General features: G+C 40.3%; 1 protein-coding gene and 1 pseudogene across 1 annotated transcript; both read left to right on the forward strand.

Moving 5' to 3' along the window:
- Positions 1-3,347: 3,347 nt before the first annotated feature.
- LOC116646484 (olfactory receptor 51E2) lies at positions 3,348-4,325 on the forward strand. The gene has a single exon (XM_032427257.1). It carries the CDS (start codon positions 3,354-3,356, stop codon positions 4,323-4,325), a length of 972 nt encoding a protein of 323 aa, XP_032283148.1. The 5' UTR covers positions 3,348-3,353.
- A 16,327-nt stretch (positions 4,326-20,652) lies between these two features.
- Positions 20,653-21,613, forward strand: LOC116646369 (annotated as a pseudogene).

Genomic DNA, 21,613 nt, shown 5'->3' on the forward strand with positions numbered 1-21,613 from the left:
GAGGATGTGAACTCTCAGAGCCCAGGGACACAACTATACATCCATGTTGCCTGTCATGTCTAGCAAAGTGGCTAATGAGGAAGAGCTCTAACCACTGCTGCTACCTGGGGGAGTCTGAGTTATTTGGAAGAATGGGGACAGATTGCCAAGAGCCCTGGATGTGTAAGTGTGGGAGTGATGGCAGAGGCAGCAGCAGTGCCCCCTTCGTGATCACGCCCCACAACACACACACACCAGACAGAAACAGTGGGAAGCCCATGGAAGTGACACACAAGTGAACATGGAGATACTGTCCCCTGCCTGCCAAGCTCCAGGGGCCTCAGTCTGTACTCCCACAGCCTGTTCCCATGGGCCTCCTAGGCAGCATTATAAATAGGCCTGTGCTTGAAAGGGTGAGCCAGCTCCAGCTGCTCTCTCCTAGAATTGCATGGTTTTCAAGTGAGTGCACCCTCACTCGGGACTGGGAAGGCCAAACTCCTACCATCCTAAGAGACCCTGAGGACTCCACAACTGTCTCATGGCAGGAGGAAGAAACCCAAATGCATCTTCATGGGCTGAGAAGAAATGTCCCAGAGCACTAGCAGACAGTCCAGAAAGGCAAATAAGAATGAACGCAAAAGCCACATTCAGACCCAAAGAGAAGCTAAAATTGGTTCTAGCCAAAGGTCACTTTAGGCAGAAGGCCAGACAACATGGGAGAGAGATATGAGGTCTTCTGGGATAGGTAACTGGGGAGACAAGATAATGGTCCAAAGTCTTAGACTGCTACTAGAAAAGCAGAAAAGATGCACTGCAGAAAGAGGAGTCAGGAAAGGATCCAACTCTGTGGCCAACAAAGACCTTTATATCTGTGGGTACTCACACTGTAGCATGGGCAAGAGGCTTAGGGAAAGGGGAAATACATTACTGTGCTCTCCCTGCAACCCCTCCATGCCTTTTCCTTCATCCTGGGCCCTATTTCTCTTGGACACAGAGGTCCAGTGAGCTGGCCTCCCTCCAGGGAAGTTTCCTTAGCATTACCCATACTTTTCAGCCTGACTTGTTTAGATTTCTGAATCTCTCTCCCTAAGCTACCCAGGATAGATACGTAGATGGTTGGATGGATACAAGACATAAGCTATCTTTTATCTCACTGAAGGATGCAATTATATGCCTATTAAAAGGGCTTCTCATTCTCTGATAGCAGCTTGTGGCCAAATTTGGGATCTCACATTTGTCAGGAGAGTAGCTATTATGTCTTTGCATAAGATCTGAGGATAGGGAGAAGAGTAAATAGTGGTCAGAGGTGTGAATTCTGTGACCTTTGAATCTTGGATTTGTTCTTCCTTGCTTATTCATTATGGGGATAATCCAAGTCAAATCTTTTAGTTCCTATTTTACCACACTATATTTTAAGACTGCTGGTCTCCAAACCCTCTCCCCTAAAGCCAAATGAAAGAGAATCTCCCAGTTGCAGTATGGACCCAGATTAGGAGTGAAGAAGAATCCTGGGGAGATGAAGAGTTTTAGGTAACTACCACTGATGAAGACACCTGCAGAGTTAATTCCCAAGATTCAGAGGTCCTTCTTCTTAAAGCCAAGCCTTTAGCTCTTTAGAAACAATTAGCTCTAAAGACCAGGGTACCTAAGGAGCCTAGCAGAGAAAGTGTTTGATGAGGTCAGATACTAGGTGTTTGGGCAGGGCAGGGGCAGAGCAGTGCTGGGCTTCCGAAAACAAAAAGCTTTCCCTAACATGAATGGCTTGTTGGCAGAGGTTCCAGGAAAGACAAAGCTCTAGGAGTATCAAGACTCGACCCAAGTTCTCCTTGGGGTAAGGCGTGTGGCCTGGAGGCAGCTTTCAGGTGTGGAGAAACACATCAGCCAGGAGCAAAGAGAAAAGCCTTCACAAGGGACCATGCCAGGCAGCTAGGATCCGCTGGAGGCCACACACCCTGCCAGCACCTTCATCTCCAGATAAGTCACTGGAGGGAGCTACTCCCTTTCATTTGATGACCTCCAAAGGAGTTTCTTTTTTTTATTTAACAGATTGACTTGTGGTCTTTTTTTCTTAGGTTTTTTCCTCATCTTTTAAAAATTGCCATTTTTGTGTTTCTTTTTCCCCTTGCTGACCTTAGACCTGGGGACCCAGAATCCTGAAAATTTGAAGGGAAAAAAAAAATTCCCTATCTGCACTGGCTTCATATACCCATTATTCTCTTCTCTGCCTAATTCCTACTCATGTTTGAAGACGGAACCAAAGGATTATCTTTGCCAGGGAGGTTCCTCTGATCATGCCTCTCCCCCTCCCATGCATTAAATGCACACCTTAAGCTAACACTTATTCCAAAACTCTAATAATTGGGTTACTTGTCTATCTTCCACCATAGGTAGGGCATCTGAAGGGCGAAAGATGTGTCTTTCATCTCCGTATCATGAGCATCTAGCAAATAGCCTTGTACATAGTAGGTCATATAAGTAGATGCTTATAAAATGAATGAATAATTGAAGGAAAGAAAAGAAAAGAGAACATACCTGGAAAGGGTTCTCAATAGAGTATCTGTTAACACCTATCTGAGAAAAGGACCATCCAATATCCAGGGAATGAAGGTGTGGGCCAGGAGTCCAAAGGAATTTGGAAAGGATACATTTTGGGATAAGCATTGTTCTCCCCAGGTTCCATTTTTATTTTTATTTTTTTGAAGATTTATTTATTTATTTATTTGAGAGAGAGAGAATGAGAGACAGAGAGCATGAGAGGGAGGAGGGTCAGAGGGAGAAGCAGACTCCCCGCCGAGCAGGGAGCCCGATGCGGGACTCGATCCCGGGACTCCAGGATCATGACCTGAGCCGAAGGCAGTCGCTTAACCAACTGAGCCACCCAGGCGCCCCCCAGGTTCCATTTTTAAAATGTAAATGGGAGGTGCCTGAGTAGCTCGGTCAGTTGGGCATTCCAGTCTTTGTTTCAGCTCAGGTAATGATCTTGGGGTCCTGGGATCAAACCCCATGTTGGGCTCCACACTCAGCACTGAGTCTGCTTATCCCTCTCCCTCTGCTCCTCCCTCCAATTGTGCTTGCTCTCTCTCTCAAATAAGGTAAATAAATAAATCTAAAAAAAAATGTTTAATGTAAATGGACCTTGAGAGGAGCAATTGATAAATGAGTTTGAGCTATCCTTTTTCCCTTTGGAAGAGGGCTTCAGAGCTTATGAAAGAGCCTAAAGGGCTTGGAAGAGTGAGAGGGGAGAGTAGGAGAGGGAGAGCTAAGGTGCATACAGTTCCCAGGTTTCCAGGGTTGGCCTCTCTGATTGTGCTCCATGTCCTAGCAGGCTAGCAGGCTGCCAGGGTGACCTCACCCTCTCCAGCACCCCCTTCTTGATGCCAGCTATGAGCTCCTGCAACTTCACACATACCACCTTTGTACTTATTGGTATCCCAGGATTAGAAGAAGCCCATTTTTGGATCGGCTTCCCCCTGCTTTCAATGTATGCCGTGGCAGTGTTTGGGAACTGCATCGTGGTCTTCGTCGTAAGGACAGAGCGCAGCCTACATGCTCCCATGTACCTCTTTCTCTGCATGCTGGCAGCCATTGACCTGGCCTTGTCCACATCCACCATGCCCAAGATCCTCGCCCTCTTCTGGTTTGATTCTCGGGAGATTACTTTTGATGCCTGCATTACCCAGATGTTTTTTATTCATGCTCTCTCAGCTATTGAGTCCACTATCCTGCTGGCCATGGCCTTTGACCGTTATATAGCCATCTGCCACCCACTGCGCCATGCAGCAGTGCTCAACAATACAGTAACAGCCCAGATTGGCATGGTGGCTGTGGTCCGTGGATCCCTCTTCTTTATCCCACTGCCTCTGCTCATCAAGCGGCTGGCCTTCTGCCACTCCAATGTGCTCTCACACTCCTACTGTGTGCACCAGGATATGATGAAGCTGGCCTATGCAGACACGTTGCCCAATGTGATCTATGGTCTTACTGCCATTCTGTTGGTTATGGGCGTGGATGTCCTCTTCATCTCCTTGTCCTATTTTCTGATTATACGAACAGTTCTACAACTACCTTCCAAGTCAGAGCGGGCCAAGGCTTTTGGAACCTGTGTGTCACACATCGGTGTGGTGTTAGCCTTCTATGTTCCTCTCATTGGCCTCTCAGTGGTTCACCGTTTCGGAAACAGCCTTGATCCCATTGTGCATGTTCTCATGGGTGATGTTTATCTACTTCTGCCTCCTGTGATCAATCCCATCATCTACGGTGCCAAGACCAAACAGATCAGAACTCGGGTGCTAGCTATGTTCAAGATCAGCTATGACAAGGACCCTCAGGCTATGGGGAACAGGTGATCCTTACCACTCCACTTTCCCTTATCTTTAATGGCTTGACATAAGGATTTCCTAATGCTAGCTTAATTCTAGTTGCCTATAAGCGTATCGATGATTTTCTCAGGGGTGGCCTCCGAATTCTGCCTCTGCTTGGGGTGAAAGTTTGGAGGCTACCATGATTTCCTTCCATAGGTCAAAATGTTATTGATATTATTATTGTACCAAAAGTTTAAATTAGAAAATCCACCAATGTCCCAATATGTAGTAAAAAAACATAAAGAAGAGTGACAAAAAATACAACTGGCTTTTTAACAAGGGAAAAATTATTCTACCTGACTAGTAATCTGAGAAATCATATATTAAAATAATAATTAGGCAGCATTTTTGTCTATTAAATTAGCAGTTTTTATTAATGAAAATTCACAATGTTGAAATATAAATTCATGACCATCAAAGGTGATGGTGTAATTGGCATATGTAGCAAGAACTTTTTAAAGGTTCTATGCTTTAATGCTATATTCTCACTTTTGGAAATTTATCCTAACAAAGTATCCCTAAGTGCAGAAAGCAGGTTTTTCATAAAATATATTGGTTACACAATTATTTAGAGAAATCATATTAAAAATACTAGGATATAATATATAAAAGTAAGGAATAGTAAACTCAAGTATGGTCCATTTATTTAATGGAATATTATGTGGAATAATCTATATAAAAGGAATATTGTGTGACTTTTAAAGAATCTGCTATAAAATGAAACATGCATATAATGTTAAAAAATAAACAATAAGGACACATGATTGAAACTAACTTGAAAAGCACCTCTGCCTTGAAGGAAATGTGCTCAAATTAATAGTGATTCATTTTTGTTTTTATTTTCTAAATTTCTTTATTATGGAGATCTTGTTTAGCTGCTGTGCAACTTTCAAAATGAAGAAAATGAAACTGACAATTTACATAAAATAAAGCTTGTCACAGACCTCACTGTTGGTTTACTATACATTATCTGGGAATTTATCTAAGCCCTACACAATAATGCCAATGAACATGTCTTGAGTGCTTATCATGTTCTAGGCACTATGCTAAGTGCTTTAGTGGTTTTATCTGATTTTTACAACAACTTTTTAGAGTAGGTACCATTTTTGCCCCCCATTACAAGTGAGAGAAATGAGATTTTCATTAACAAGATAACTAAGCCATACAGTTTGTGGGTGCTGTGTCAAGATCTGAAATTGAATTTGCTAACCAAATACAGTAACTTAATTTCCATGTTATATTGCTTCCTGTTTAACATCTGCCATTTATTTCCCCAGCTTGTGCAAATCCTGTTTTCTCTCTGCTGTGTGCCTTATAAGATGAATGTATTTGTGTTGAGACATAACCCTGCCCTCATGAGCAACAAATCCAGAATACTATTCAGGTTTTATAGCCACTTTTCATGTTCCACAGCCTGCTTCTTCCCAGATTAAGGAAGAATATTTTTGTCTATTTATTTCTTATATATTCTCAATAATATTTCCCTTTTTTAAGTATATTCTGTACCTGTCAAACATTTTGAATGTCTGGGTTTTAACTTAGGTATAAGATATAATAAAATTCTATTTTAAATTTTGCTAAGTGTTATGTCTATTGCTTTTATACTTATAGAATCCTATAAACTCGGATTTGAAGATATAGGAGGTTCCCTAGTCTACTTTCCCACCCCAGGTACTGTTTGCACAACTGTAAAGATGCTGAATGCATCAAGGTGGGATATTTCCATTGTATAGTTGAAATCAGATTTCATGAGAAGCTGAAATCTGACTACAATCATGGGGTTCCCTTAATAGCTTCACTGAACAAATCTTGGGTGGGGGACTTGGGTGGATAAACCATGAGGGAGACTCCAATCTGTGGGCTCTTTCTTAGGAGAAGGAAACCTCAGACACTTAACCTCTCTCCTGGAGAAGGGCCTTCCTAGTATATGTATCTGTAAGCATCCAATTGTGATTCCCTGCTCAAAGGTAGTAAAGTGGCCTCCGAAGTCATGCAGCTAATCAACGCAGATAGAATAGGCTGAATGAAAGAGAGAGGATGGAGGAAATGGGTGACTTCCCTAAAGAAACAAAGAGATGCCCATGCTCTATAAAAGCAGAGATTCAGGTATCAGGACTTACCCCAAATAATTTTTATTTTTTTATTAGATTGAACCTCAGTAAGTCTCTCCCTATAACCTCCATTCTCCTCTATCTTCCTGTACATTACTCAACCTTAAATCGTACCCTCCTGCCTACCCCCATATGCCTAAGAGCATGGCCAGATCAACAATTTAATAAAGCATGTATGTTTTGCTTTTAAAACTCTCACGGTATCCCAGTGCAACCCAACTTATTCATATTCTATTGCCATCTCCCCCACCCTTCCCTCTGCCCTAAGATTTTCATTTTTTTCTTTTAAACACTGCTTTCATTTTTTTAAGTTTTTATTTAAATTCCAGTTAGTTAACATACAGTGTAATATCGGTTTCAGGCATACAATATAGTGATTCAGCACTTCCATACAACACCCAGTGCTCATCACAAGTGCCCTCCTTAGTCCCCATCACCTGTTTCACCCATCCCCCCACCGACCTCTCCTCTGGTAACCATCAGTTTGTTCTCTATAGTTAAGAGTCTGTTTCTTGGCTTGTCTCTCCCTCTTCCTTTGCTCATTTTTTTGTTTCTTAAATTCCACATATGAGTGAAATCATACGGTATTTGTCTTTCTCTGACTGACTTATGCTAAGCGAAATAAGATTTTCATTTTTTAAAAGTAGTTCAGGGACACCTAGGTGGCTAGATCGGTGAAGCATCCGACTCTTGGTTTCAGCTCACGTCATGATCTCGGGGTCCTGGGATCAAGCCCAGCATATAGTCTGCTTGTCCCTCTCCCTCCCCCTCTGTTTCTCCTCTCTCTCTCTTTCTCTCATAAATAAAATATTTTTTAAAAAGTAGTTCAAAGACTTGTTTGCCAATATTCATAGCAACATTATATTCACAATAGCCAAAAAAGTGGAAATGACCCAAGTGTTCATCGACAGAGAAATAGATAAACAAAAGACGCTATATACATACAATAGAATATTATTCAGACATAAAAAGGAATAAAATTTAGATACATTTGACAATATAGATAAACCCTGAGAATATTATGCTAAGTGAAACAAGCTACACACAAAAGGACAAATATTGTGTAATTCCATTTATATGAAATATGTAGGACAGGCAAATTCATAGAGATAGAAAGTAGGATAGAGGTTACCAGGGGCTGGGGTGAGGGAGGATGAGGTGTTTTTAATGAGTACATAGTTTCAATTTGGACTGACCAGAAAGTTCTAGACATGGATAGTGGTGATGGTTGCACAACAATGTACAACTAATTTAATGCTACTAAATTGCACATTTAAAAAATTCTTAAAATGGTAAATTTCATGTTATATTTATTTTACCACAATAAATAATCATGAAAGAAAAAAGGTAAAATTTTCATTATCATTATCAATTTTTTATCAAGAACATGTTGAGGAGCGGCTGGGTGGCTCAGTCAATTAAGCATCCGACTCTTGGTTTCGGCTCAAGTCATGATCTCAGGGCTGTGAGATAAGAGCCCCATGTTGGGCTCAGCACTCAGCACAGAGTCTGCTTAAGATTCTTCCCCCTTCCTTCTCCCTCCCCCTCTGCTCCTCTCCCAGCTCAAACTCTAAATAAATAAATAAACCTTAAAAAAAAAAAGAATATGTTGAAATGATTATATTTTGGATATATTGAGTTAAAGAAAATACCCTTTTATAAAAGTACCCAAAGAGGATGATATTTAATCTCCTGTATTAAGGGAAGGAAAGAGCCCTAGGATGGGATTTATGAGCTCTGAGCTATAGTTCCTATTCTACCTCTAGGTGGGTGACCTTGTCTAATAAACATAAATCTCTCTGAATTAACTCTATAAAACATGGTGATTAAATTAGATAATCTCTAAATCCCATCCTATTTTGAATATTATGTGCTCTGAACACTGGGAAGCCTTGAATAATTCCAAAGGGCCTGCAAGGCTGGAACCCTGCAGGGATTCCTGGAAACAGCCTTCTGCCTCACATATGAAAGCCAAGTCCCTTCCCTGAGGCCACACCTGCTATTTGCCCAAACAGTATTTATCAACTTGATCTCCTACCCCTGATTCTGCCATTAAGGCTCTTCCAAAACTCAAAACTGCTCTCAAAGATGGGGATTTTCCACCCCAGAAAATATTCACAAACTCTCTAAAAGGAAGCTCAATCCAATAGAAAGAGCAAACAGTTCTGACTCATCAAGCCAATTCACCCTCTGTGAGGCTTGTTTTCCTCCTCTGTTTATTAGGGATGATAATCGTATCTACCCCTCAGGGTTTTATGAGAATTATGTGCAACAATCGACACATAATGCTTAGCACAGAATTTAGTACATAGTACGAACTCAATAAATACTCATTATTACCATGGAGGGGGTGGCAGGTGACAATCCCTGCCTCACAGTGATATTGAGGGGATAGAGATGTGAATTTCTGCCTGTGGCAAGCAAGCCACAGATTCTTCTTAAACACTCATCTAGTTAGTCATTAGCCTGGAAGCTTGGAGTTTAAGAACTGGGTCTCTCTCTCTCACCTATACCAGGACTAAGTGTAGTGAATGGGGGAAGTAAGATCCAACTGGGATTCAAATGGGATTGAAATGATTTATCTTATGCACAAAAGGAGGAAAAACAACAGAAGGCCATAGTTTTCAAAGTTGTCCCAGGAAAATGTGATTGCTTTCTAGAAGGTGGCAAACTAAAGGGGGTGTTCTGGCCATTGCTTATTCCTTGTTCACGTGGACCACAGTCCTGGGAAAGTGTTTGCCTTTTGGTTCCCATTGATCTGGAAGGGCTTCCAGGAAGAGGCCCTCTGGAAACTTGGAGAGGTGAGTCAGTTCATAGAGGTGGTCCCAGGCAGCCCCTGCCGTGAGAGGCCTCTGGGTCTTAAGCAAGTACTCACTGAAGTGAGAGTATCTTTCCCAGTGAACAAGGATCTCCAGGGACTGAAGATCATAAAAACACTGCCCTGTTCCCAGTCATGTTTATGTTGGCCTGGTCAGTGGAGGGCACTAGTTTAGGTAGCCAATTCCCCTTGAGAGCCAGAGTCTGAGGTTGCCCGATAAGCAGGACAGCTCCCATCCCCAGCAATTTCATTTAGCCCCCATCTCTGAGCAGCAAACCATTTACTCCAGATTAGACTGACAAGAAATAAGGACAGAACATAAATTTGTTTTTTTCTGGGGCCAGACATTTCCCCAAGCTTTTTTTGTTATTAGAAGAAAAGATTTACCGTCAATACGTATTTACGATGAGAGATTACCAGCATCACATATCTGAGATTCTTTCCGATGATGATCACCACCAATTCTCCCAGCCCATGTGAAAATTCATGCCCAATGTCCATTTTTTATATCATTCAAAGTTAAATATTCAAGAATCAGTTATAATGTTCTGGGCCCTATAAAAGGTGAAAGGAATACAAAAATAAACAATAGTGGATATTACAGTGGGTGTCAGATATTATCCAAAAACAAGAGATAACAAGTGTTGACAAAGATGTGGAGAAAAAGGAACACTTGTACATTTTCGGTGGGAACGTCAATTAGTACAGTCACTATGAAAAACAGAATGAAAATAATTAAAAATAGGACTGCCATATATGATTCAGCAATTCCACTTCTGTCTGGATATATATCCAAAGGAAATGACATCATTATCTCAATGAAATACCTGTACTCCCATATTCATTGCAGTATCGTTCCCTATAGCTAAGATATGGAAACAAGAAAAGGCATGGAATATTCAGCCTTAAAAAAGAAGGAAATCCTGCCATTCGCAACAAGATGGAGGAATCTAAAGGTCATGATGCTACATGAAATGTGCAAGAAGAGAAAGATAAATACTGCATAGTACCACTTATATGTGTGATCAAGAAGAAAACAAGTCAAATTCATAGAAACAGAAAGCAGAATGGTTGTTGCCAGAGGCTGTGGATGGGGAAATAGGGAAGTTGGTAAAAGAATATAGACTTTCAGTTATATAAGAAGAATAAATGTTGAGGATCTAAGTATAACATGGTGAATACAGTTGATAATACTATATTGGATAATTAAAATTTGCTGAGAGAGTAGAACTTAAATGTTCTCAGAAAGAAAGAAAAGGAAGGAAGGAAGGAAGGAAGGAAGGAAGGAAGAAAGAAAAAAAGAAAGAAAGAAAAGAAAGAAAAAGAAAGAAAGAAAGAAAGAAAGAAAGAAAGAAAGAAAGAAAGAAAGAAAGAAAGAAAGAAAATATGTGAGGTGATGGATGTGTTAATTAACTCAATGGTGGGAATCCTTTTACAGTGTATACAGATCACCACACTGTAGCCTTTAAATATATTACAAATTAATTTGTTAATTGTACCTCAATACATATATAAACTAACTCAAAATTGACCACTGACTTGAATGTAAAAAAAAAAAAAAAATTAATGTAAGCATAAATCTAAAACTTTTGGAAAAACTTAGGAGAAAATCTTCAGGATAGAGGGCAAAGTGTTCTTAGTCTTGTCACCAAAAGCATGATTCTTTTAAGGAAAAATTGTTAGATTAAGATTTATTAAAATTAAAAACTGCTTCTGTGTCAAAGACTCAGTTAAGAGGATGAAAAAACAACCTACAGATTGGGAGAATATATTTGCAAATTACATATCTAAGAAAGGCCGAGTATCTAGAACAGATAAAGAACTCTGAAAACTCAACTAGAAAAAAATCTAATTAGAAATAGGCAAAAGACATGGAAAGACATTTCATGGAAAAAGAAACAGATGCAAATAAACACATAAAAAGTTCAAAGTTATTAGCTGGGAGGAAATAAAAATTAAAAGTACAGCGAAGTATCACTACACAACCAACAGAATGGCTTTAAAAAAAAAAAAGGTGAAAACATCAAATGCTGGCAAGGATATGGGGAAACTGGATCACTCATACAGTGCTGGCTGAATGTAAAATGGTATAGCCAGCCACTCTGGAAAACATTTTGGCAGTTTCTAAAAATACTAAACATGCAACTAACATATGGCTGAGCATTTGTACTCCCAGGCATTCATCCCGGGAAATGAAGAGTTATGTTCACCAAAAGCTTTCACACAAATGTTTATAGCAGCTTTATGGATAATAGCCCAAAACTGGAAACACAGGTGTTCTTCAGCAGGAGAATGATTAAACAAACTGTGGTACAACCATGCCCTGTAAATACTACTCAGCACTTAAAAGGAATGAACACTTCACACACAGAATAAGCTGGATAAATCTCCAGAGAATGATGCAGTGGGAAAAAAAACCCCAAACAATCCCAAAAGATTACATATTGTATGATTTCATTTATATGACATTCTTGAATGACAAAATTATAGAGCTGTAGAACACATTAGTGATTGTCAGAGACTAAATGGGGGATGGGAGGGAGAAAAGTGGATGGGGCTGTAAAAGGACAACATGAGGGATCCTTGTGGCTCTGGAAGTGTTCTGCATCTTTGCTGTAGCAATGTTGATATCTTTATTTTGATACTGCATTATTGTTTTGCAAGATGCTACCATTGGAGGAATTGGGTGAAGGGTACACGGGATCTCTATATTAAATATTACAACTGCATATGAATCTAGAAACATCTCAAAATAAAAAGCTTGAAAAAAATCTTAAAGAGTCAATAAGGTTGGAAGATGCTGTTGGAGTAGGAGGACCCTAGATGCACCTCGTCCCACTAACACAAGTAGATAACTATCAAATCATCCTAAATACTGCAGGAATCAACCTGAAGACTGGCAGAACGGACTCCACAACTAAAGGTGGAGAAGAGGCAACACTGAAGAAGGTAGGAAGTGCAGAGACATGGTCTGGGGAGAAACAGATCATGGCTGCTGCAGTGGGGAGAGAGCCAGGGTCACAGAGAAGGGCGAGAGACAGACCAGCACACAGCGGAGCACACGGGGAAAATGAAGCCCCATAGCAGTTGGCTTGGAAAGTGAGAGAGGGGCTGAATTTCATGAGTTCCTGCAACCAGTGGGGCTTAAAGCCTGGAGTTTTAAAGGTCAGCATGTTTGGCTTGGGAAGAGCCTGGAGGGCACTGGGGGGTGCTCTTAGAGAGGAGGCACACAGCCCACAGACCTACAGCATGGAAAAAACAATCTGAAGAGCGCGGGTGGCACACAGTGGGGAGGTTATTTGCTCTTCTCAGAGCATGTCCCAGAGAGACAGCAATCAAGGGGAGACCCCTGCTCGAACAAAGGAACTGGTCAGCACCATTTCCCTCCCCTGCCCCTCAGCATAAGCACTAGCCACCAGTGGGAACCAGCACAGTGCTGACACTCAACACTTGCTTCCACCAAGCCCCGCCCCCGCACTCCGGCAGAACCGCCCCTCCCGGTCACACTTGCCTCAGTCTCAGAAGGGGGGGGCCACTTTCCCCAGAAGATCTACCCAAACCCCTATTCACACCTTGTCTTCTGACAAGGGAGTTTTGCAGAGCTATGGTTCCTGTGGCTGTGGCAACAGGCCTCATTTCACAAACAGACACGAACACACCTAGTTAAAATGCACCACATTCAGACCAGGGACCAAACACTGCCCACAATAGGCAAGGAGGGCCTCTGCAGATGACTGGCCTGCAGGATAGAGGGGCCAGGACACACCAGCAGAGCACATGCCGCACACACTGGAGACACTCCCAGGAGTGCCAGGCTCTGGGAAATAGGGGACACTGCACTGCGGGGCACTCCAGGACCTCTTCTTCAGGATAGAAGCTCTATCAAGAAGACCAAACAGTTGTAAGTATTTATGCACCCAGCATGGGAATACCCTGATACATAAAACAGTTAATAATAAATATAAAGGAGCTAATCAATAAGAATACAATAGTAGGGGACTTTAACACTCCACCTATATCAATGGACAACAAAAATCAATGAGGAAACAAAATGGCTTTAAATGACACACTGGAACAGCTGGATTTGACAGATATATTCAGAACACTCCATCCTAAAACAGCAGAATACACATTCTTTTCAAGTACATACAGAACATTTTCCAGAAGAGATCACATATTAGCCCACAAAACAAGCCTCAACAAATTAAAGATTAAAATCATACCATGCATCTTTTCTGACCATAGTGCTATGAAAGTAGAAGTCAACCACAAGAAAAAATCTGGAAAGACCACAAATACATGCAGGTTAAATAACATGCTACTAAACAATGAATGCGTAACCAGGAAATAAAAGAAATTAAAAAGTACATAGAAAAAAATGAAAATGAAAACGTGATGGTCCCAAATCTTTGGGATACAGGAAAAGTGATTCTAAGAAAGAAGTTTATAGCAATACAGGCCTACCTCAAAAAGCAAGAAAAATATCAAGTAAACAGCCTAACCTTACACATAAAGGATCCAGAAAAAGAAAATTAAACAAAACCTTAACCTAGCAGAAGTAAAGAAATAATAAAGATTAGAGATGAAATAAATGATAATACAAACAACAAAACAAAACAGTAGAACAGATCAATGAAACCAGGAGCTGGTTCTTTGAAAAAGTCAGTAAAATTAATAAACCTCTAGCCAGACTTAGCAAGAAAAAAAGAAAAGGACTCAAATAAATAAAATCACAAATGAGAGAGAAGAAATAACAACCAACACCACAGAAATACAAACAATTTTATAAGAGAATATTATGAAAAACCATATGTCAACAAATTGCACAACCTAGAAAAAATGGGTAAATTCCTAGAAACATAAACTACCAAAACAGAAACAGGAAGAAATAGAAAATGTGAACAAATAACCAGTAAAGAAACTGAATCAGTAATCAAAAAAAGTCCAAGACCAGACGGCTTCACAGGTGAATTCTACCAAACATTTAAAGAAGAGTTAATACCTATTCTTCTCAAACTTTTCCAAACACAGAAATGGAAGGAAAACTTCCAAATTCATTCTATGAAGTCAGCATTACCCTGATATCAAAACCAGATAAAGACTCCACTAAAAAAGAGAACTACAGGCCAATATCCCTGATGAACACAAATGCAAAAATCTTCAACAAAATAAAGGCAAACCGAATTCAACAATACATTTAAAAAAATCACTCACCACAATCAAGTGGGATTTATTCCTGTGTTGCAGAGTGGTTCAGTATTTGTAAATCAACCAACATGATACACCACATCAATAAGAGAAAGGATAAGAACCATATGATCATTTCAACAGATGCAGAAAAAGCATTTGGCAAAGTACAACATCCATTCATGATAAAAACCCTCAACAAAGTAGGTTTAGAGGGAACATACCTCAACATAATAAAGGCCATATGTGAAAAACCCACAGCTAACATCATCCACAATAGAGAAAAACTGAGAGCTTTTCCCCTAAGGCCAGGAATAAGGCAAGGATGTCCACTTTCAGCACTTCGATTTAACATAGTACAAGAAGTCCTAGCCATAGCAATCAGACAAAAAAAAAGGCATCCAAATCAATAAGGAAGAAGTAAAACTTTCACTAATTGCAGATGACATGATACTCTATATAGAAAACCCTAAAGACTTCACCAAAAAACTGCTAGAACTGATAAACTAATTTAGTAGAGCTGCAGGATACAAAATCAATGTAAAGAAATCTGTTGCATTTCTTTTTTTTATCATAAAATTTATTTTTTAAACTTAAATTCAATTAGTTAACATATAATGTATTATTTGTTTCAGGAGTACAGGTCTGTGATTCATCAGTCTTATATATAATACCCAATGTTCATTACGATTCTGTTGCATATCTATACACCAATAATGAGGCAGCAGAAAGTGAAATTAAGAAAACAATCCCATTTACAATGGCACCCGAAATAATAAGATACCTAGAAATAAACCTAACCAAAGAGGTAAAAGACCTGTACTCTGAAAACTATAAAACATTGATGAAAGAAACTGATGATGACAGAAAGACAATCCATGCTCGTGGATTAGAAGACCAAATATTGTTAAAGTATCTATACTACCCAAAGCAATCTATACATTTACTGCAATCATTATCCCAAAATACCATCAGCATTTTTCACAGAACTAGAACGAAAGCAATTCTAAAATTTGTGTAGAATCACAGAAGACCCCGAATAGCCAAAGAAATCTTGAAAAAGAAAAGCAAAGCTGGAGGCATCACAATTCCAGACTTCAAATTACATTACAAAGCTGTAGTAATCAAAACAGTACGGTACTAGTGCAAAACCAGGCACACAGATCAATGGAACAGAATAGAAAAACCAGAAATAAACCCACAACTATATGGTCAATTAATCTTTGACAAAGCAAGAAAGAATATCCAATGGGAAAAAGACAGTCTCTTCATCAAATGGTGTTGGGAAAACTGGACAGGAACATGCAAGAGAATGAAACTGGATCATTTTCTTACACCATACAAAAAAATAAATTCAAAATGGATTAAAGACCTAAATATGAGACCTGAAAACATAAAAATCCTAGAAGAGAGCATAGACAGTAATTTCTCTGACACTGGCCATAGCAACTTTTTTCTACATAGGTCTCCTGAGGCAAGGGAAACAAAAGCAAAAGTAACTATTGAGACTTCATCAAAATAAAAAGCTTCTGCACAGTGAAGGAAACAATCAAGAAAACTAAAAGACAACCTACAGAATGGGAGAATTTGCAAATGACACATCTGATAAAGGGTTAGTATCCAAAATATATAAAGGACTTATAAAACTCAATACCCCAAAACCAAATAATCCAATTAAAAAATAAGCAGAAGACATAGGCAGACATTTCTCCAGAGAAGACATCCAGATGGCCAACAGACACATGAAAAGATGCTCATCATCACTCATCATCAGGGAAATGCAAATCAAAACTGCAATATCACCTCATACCTGCAAGAATGCCTGAAATAAAAAACACAAGAAACAACAGGTATTGGTGAGGATGTAGAGAAAAAGGAACCCTCTTGCCCTGTTGGTGAGAATGCAAACTGGTGCAGCCACTGTGGAAAATAGTATGGAGGTTCCTCAAAAAGTTAAAAGTAGAGCTACCCTATGATCTAACAATCATACTACTGGGTATTTACCCAAAGAATACAAAAACACTAATTCAAAGGGATACATGCACCCGATGTTTATACCAGCATTATTTATAATAGCCAAGATATGGAAGCAGCCCAAGTGTCCGTTGATTGATGAATAGATAAAGAAGATGTGGTATATATATATATTATATTACTCAGCATAAAAAAAGAATGAAATCTTGCCATTTGCAACAACATAGAAGGAACCTGAGAGTATAATGCTAAGCAAAATAAGTCCGAGAAAGATAAATACCATACGATTTCACTCCTATGTGGAATTTAAGAAACAAAATAAATAGGCAACGGAAAGAGAGAGATAAATCAAGAAACAGACTCTTAATTACAAAAAACAAACTGATAAACTGATGGTTACCAGAAGAGAGGTGGGGGGGATGGGTGAAATAGGTGATGTGGACTAAGGAGTGCAGTTGTTGTGATGATCACCGGGTGATGTATGGAATTGTTGAATCACTATATTGTACACCTGAAACTAATATAACACTGTATGTTAACTACTTGAAATTAAAATAAAAACTTAAAAAAACTAAATAAATAAATAAATAATACAAATTATTTTTTTTATCTCAGGGGGAGAAAGGTAGACCGGCTGGGCCCAGTTCAGCTGGGAGAGTGCAGCCAAAATCAAAGAGGAGAAAAGTCAAGGTATCCCTAGAAAGCAGCTCCAGGTGAATGACCACAGTCCAAACGGACTGAGGAAGGAGCTGAGGTGAATTTGTGGCAGAACTCTCCAGAAAGTAAGAAAGAATGGAGACAGAGCTTGTATGTGGTGAGGAAAACAGAGCAAGAATCCAAACCCTTGTCTGCCTGGCTCTGTAGTACATGTTCTTTCCACTGTCCAAGTTCCCTCCTTTTTGAACTTTAATTCAGCAGGTCAGCCCCAGGCTGAGTGTGGGAAGAATCTGTGCCAGCCCTAGGCTGAAGCTGCAAGCCCAAAGTCTGGTGTCTGTCCTAGAATAAGTGCTGAGAGTTTGGAACAGGTCTGTGGGCCTTTCAGAAGTCCACTCCCTCTCCTCTAGGAAGCCTTCCCTGATTCCCTCAGGCTGGGTTAGGCCACAACTTCTAGACTCCATATCTCTACCCTCTAGAAAGACTAAGAGCTTCTGCAGGACTGATCCTGGGGCCTGGTCAAGAGGCTTCAGGAATATTGTCTTGGAAGGATCTCAAATGCAGATGGGCTATTGAAGCTGATAGTCTCTGAATATAACCATTTCAACGTGGTGGGATACTGTAGAATCCATGATTCAGTCTCTCCCTTGACCCCTTACTGTTTAGTTCCGCCAAATGCTTCCCCTGATTCCAAAGCTAGCCTTAACTTTTCCATTCCCCAGGGATCTGAGCAGAGTGACTCTTCAGTGACCGAAGTCGGGCCTCCCTTGGAGATAGGCACTGCTGCCAAGATGTCCCTGTGTAGTGAGATAAAATTCAATCCCTCTGCCACAAAGATATCCTGGGCTCTTGCAGGATGTGGAGTGGTAGAGCAGCCTGGAACAACAGCCAGGGTGAGTAACCTGGGGCCCCAACACATCCCCTTCTCCACTTCCCAGATGGGTGGCCGCCAGCACCTTAGCCTGAGATGGAGATAACAGTGGGAAGGGTCTGCAAGTAACACAGAAGAAAGAGAAGTAATAAGTCTTGGACCATAAGAGATACTAGTCCCATATCCTGCTTGGAGAAGATGGCCTGAAGGAGGCTGTCTACCTGAGGTTCAGGAGTTTAAAGCTCAGACCACATTCCGGGAGAGATGTCCCTCATCGTCTCTCCAGAAAGTGGATGAGAAAATGTGCCAAGTTCTCTTCCCATCTGGCTTTCTGAGGTCATCTGAGCTCTGGTTCAACATCTCAGCTATCCTTCTCCTTGTCTGGACTGCATTTCTCCACAGGCATTCTCTGTCACACTGGTCTGGCTTCCCATAGTGGCCCTTTGGTGGTACAGAGTAATTACCTGATTACCAGGTACAGAGTAATTAAAGTCCTGATTACCAGCACTCTGTGATCCAAGTGGTGAAAAACAGCTGGGAAGTCTCACCTTTCCTCAATTCCCTTGTTTTCAATACTGTCAATCTTTCATTTCTGTCTGGCATCTCTGAGTCCAGAACCTTGCTGGGAGAACTTTTCCAGAAAGTAACCTGTCTTCTGCAAGAATGCAAGGGACAGGAGAAGGAATCATATACCTGTTCCCTAGAAAATCATCCTGTTTTCAATCCCATTCCTTACTCTTGCCTTTATCAACTCTAACTCCTTAGTTCTTTTGACATGGATGTGTGGCATAACCTCCTCTCTACGAACTTAATCTTCTATTTCTGCCAGTTTCTTTCCACTCTTCCTATTGTTGATATACCTTATATCCCATCCTGTTCTTCTGCCACTGTCAGATAATATTTTTTTTAATTTTTACTATCATTTAAATGAGATTTTGGAAAGAGTAAAGATTTGTGTGCAATTCACCATGTTTAATTAGAAAACTCTTCCCATTAAACGTTGTCACTTTTTATAGAGTAAAACTGTTGATTTATTAATATTTTATCATGAAAAATAATAAAATCCTCTCTCAAAATTAGAGAGAAGACAAACTTGATCTCTATATACCCATACCTAGCTACCAAAATCATCAGCTCATAGCCACTCTTGGCAGCTGGCACTACACAATTCCTACCATCGGTGGCCCCCACTCCCCCAATTATTTTGAAGTCAATATAATGTCCTTCCTTATTTTACAAATATTTTCAAATCTTAAAACATAGCCATAGTATTATAATCACACCAAAATAAAAGATCATCATCAAGAATTCAACCAGGATTTATATTTCCCCAATTATCCCATATTTCTGGATGCTGGACTATTTTTCTCATGTTATTTTCTTTGGCTTACCATTTTGGTATTCACTTTTTTTTATTATCAACTCATTTTTATCAAAAATTTTATCAAAAATTTTAATTTGGTTCATGATTTCTTTATTTATTTATAAAATTTTTATCCATAATTTTCTTCTCCTTCCTTAATAATTCCTTATCTCAAAGAGTATTTTTACATATCTTTAACATGTTTTAATTTTTATATAATATGTCTGCACAAATTCTATGTTGGAATTTTTCTGTTACCCATCCTTCAATGGGATGAGCTCTACCAGGGATTAATTTTTGTTCAAAATAGTGTTTGAGAGAGAAGAAATGGAGGATGACAGAACTGACACTGTCAAAACTATATTTATTATGAATACAAAAATTCATTGTATTCTCCTTTAAAATATTCTATTAGAATATATGCAAACTTTTTTAGAGACCCAATGCTGTCACCTCCCCCAAAGGAAAAAAAAAAAGTCATTCTTACCTTCAGAGTGAGTTTATCACATTGGCTAGATATGGCAAAACTGTACACCCAGCGTTCATAGTAAAACCCCTTTAGCTCTCGGATTTACTTTTGGTGTTTTTTTTTAATCTTTGTTAAAAGATATTTCAGTGGGGCGCCTGGATGGCTCAGTCGTTAAGCATCTGCCTTCAGCTCAGGTCATGATCCCAGGGTCCTGGGATCGAGCCCCGCATCGGGCTCCCTGCTCGGTGGAGAGCCTGCCTCTCCCTCTCCCACTCCCCCTGCTTGTGTTCCCTCTCTCACTGTCTCTCCCTCTGTCAAATAAAATCTTTAAAAAAAAAAAATAGATATTTCAGTGACTGTTTTCCTTATGTTGTTTTTATTGACCTATCTTTAGAGAGTTTTTTGTTTATTTACTTATCTGTTTGTTTGGAAATTTAAAGGTGAATCCAAGTAAAGAAAGATAACAAGCCCATGCCATCAACCCTTCAGGCTTCCATCATATGTTTGCAATTTACTTCCATGAGACCACTGTTTCTTGTTTAAAATAGAGCATTTTTGATTAGGCTTTTTAGGATCATCTCACATTCTTAAAGAAAGCACTGCTTTCTTCAATATATGAAGAAATCAGTGTTTTATACTATAAAATGACACTGTTGTAGTCAATAGATTTAAATTATAGTTATTCTCTAGTTGACTTTTAGGTGGAGTACATTTTTAAATCCCTTTACATTTCATATTTGCTAATATGTAGGAATGCATGTCACCTAATATCAGAGCTGGTATATTTTCCAATGATTTTATCCTTATTTTTCTTCCCTGACTGAAGAGGCCACATCTTTCTGGAGACCTCAACTACTTTCCAAAGATGCTCCCTTCCCAGTCCTATGTCAACATCTCCTTCTTCCAGCCACATGCCTTCCTGATGATTGGCATCCCAGGGCTGGAGGCTGTTCATGGATGGATCTCCATCCCCTTCTCCTCCATGTATACTGTGGCCCTCACTGGAAACTGCCTGATCCTCTTGGCTGTGGGGTGAACTCCCAGCCTGCACCAACCCATGTACTACTTTCTGTCCATGCTGGCCCTCACCGATGTGGGCCTCACCCTGTCCACACTGCCCACCACCCTGGCTGTGCTCTGGTTTGACCATCGGCTCATAGGTTTCAATGCCTGCCTGGTCCAGATGTTCTTCCTCCACTCCTTCTCTGTGGTGGAGTCGTCGGTGCTCCTGGCCATGTCATTTGACCGCTTTATGGCCATCTCCAACCCTCTTCACTATGCAGCTATCCTCACCAATAATGTCATCATTAGGATTGGACTGGCCATTGTGGCCCATGCTACCCTTTCTCTCTTCCCAGTGCCCTTCCTGCTTAAACGTCTGAACTTCTGCACTAACAAGATCCTCTTGTCCCACTCATTCTGTTTCCATCCTGATGTGATGAGAAGAGTCTGTGCTGACATCACCATAAACATCCTCTATGGGTTCTATGTGGTACTGTCCACTGGTGGCATAGATTCTCTGCTCATCGTCCTCTCCTACGCTCTCATCCTACACACAGTGCTAGGACTGGCATCTCCCAGGGAACGCATCCAAGCCTTTAACACGTGTCTCCCATATCCTGGCTGTCTTTGTCTTCTTCATCCCAGGCATTACCATGTCCATGATACACCGTTTTGGGAGGCACCTACGCCCCATTGTACATGCCCTGGTTGCCTATACATACCTGGTGGTGCCCCCTGTGCTCAACCCCATCATCTATAGTGTGAAATCCAAGCCCATCAGGGAGGCCATGATTAGGATGCTAAAGAGGAAAGACCAAGGCTGA

The sequence above is a fragment of the Phoca vitulina genome, unplaced genomic scaffold, assembly GCF_004348235.1.
Source record: "Phoca vitulina isolate PV1807 unplaced genomic scaffold, GSC_HSeal_1.0 scaffold36, whole genome shotgun sequence".
NCBI lineage: Eukaryota > Metazoa > Chordata > Mammalia > Carnivora > Phocidae > Phoca > Phoca vitulina.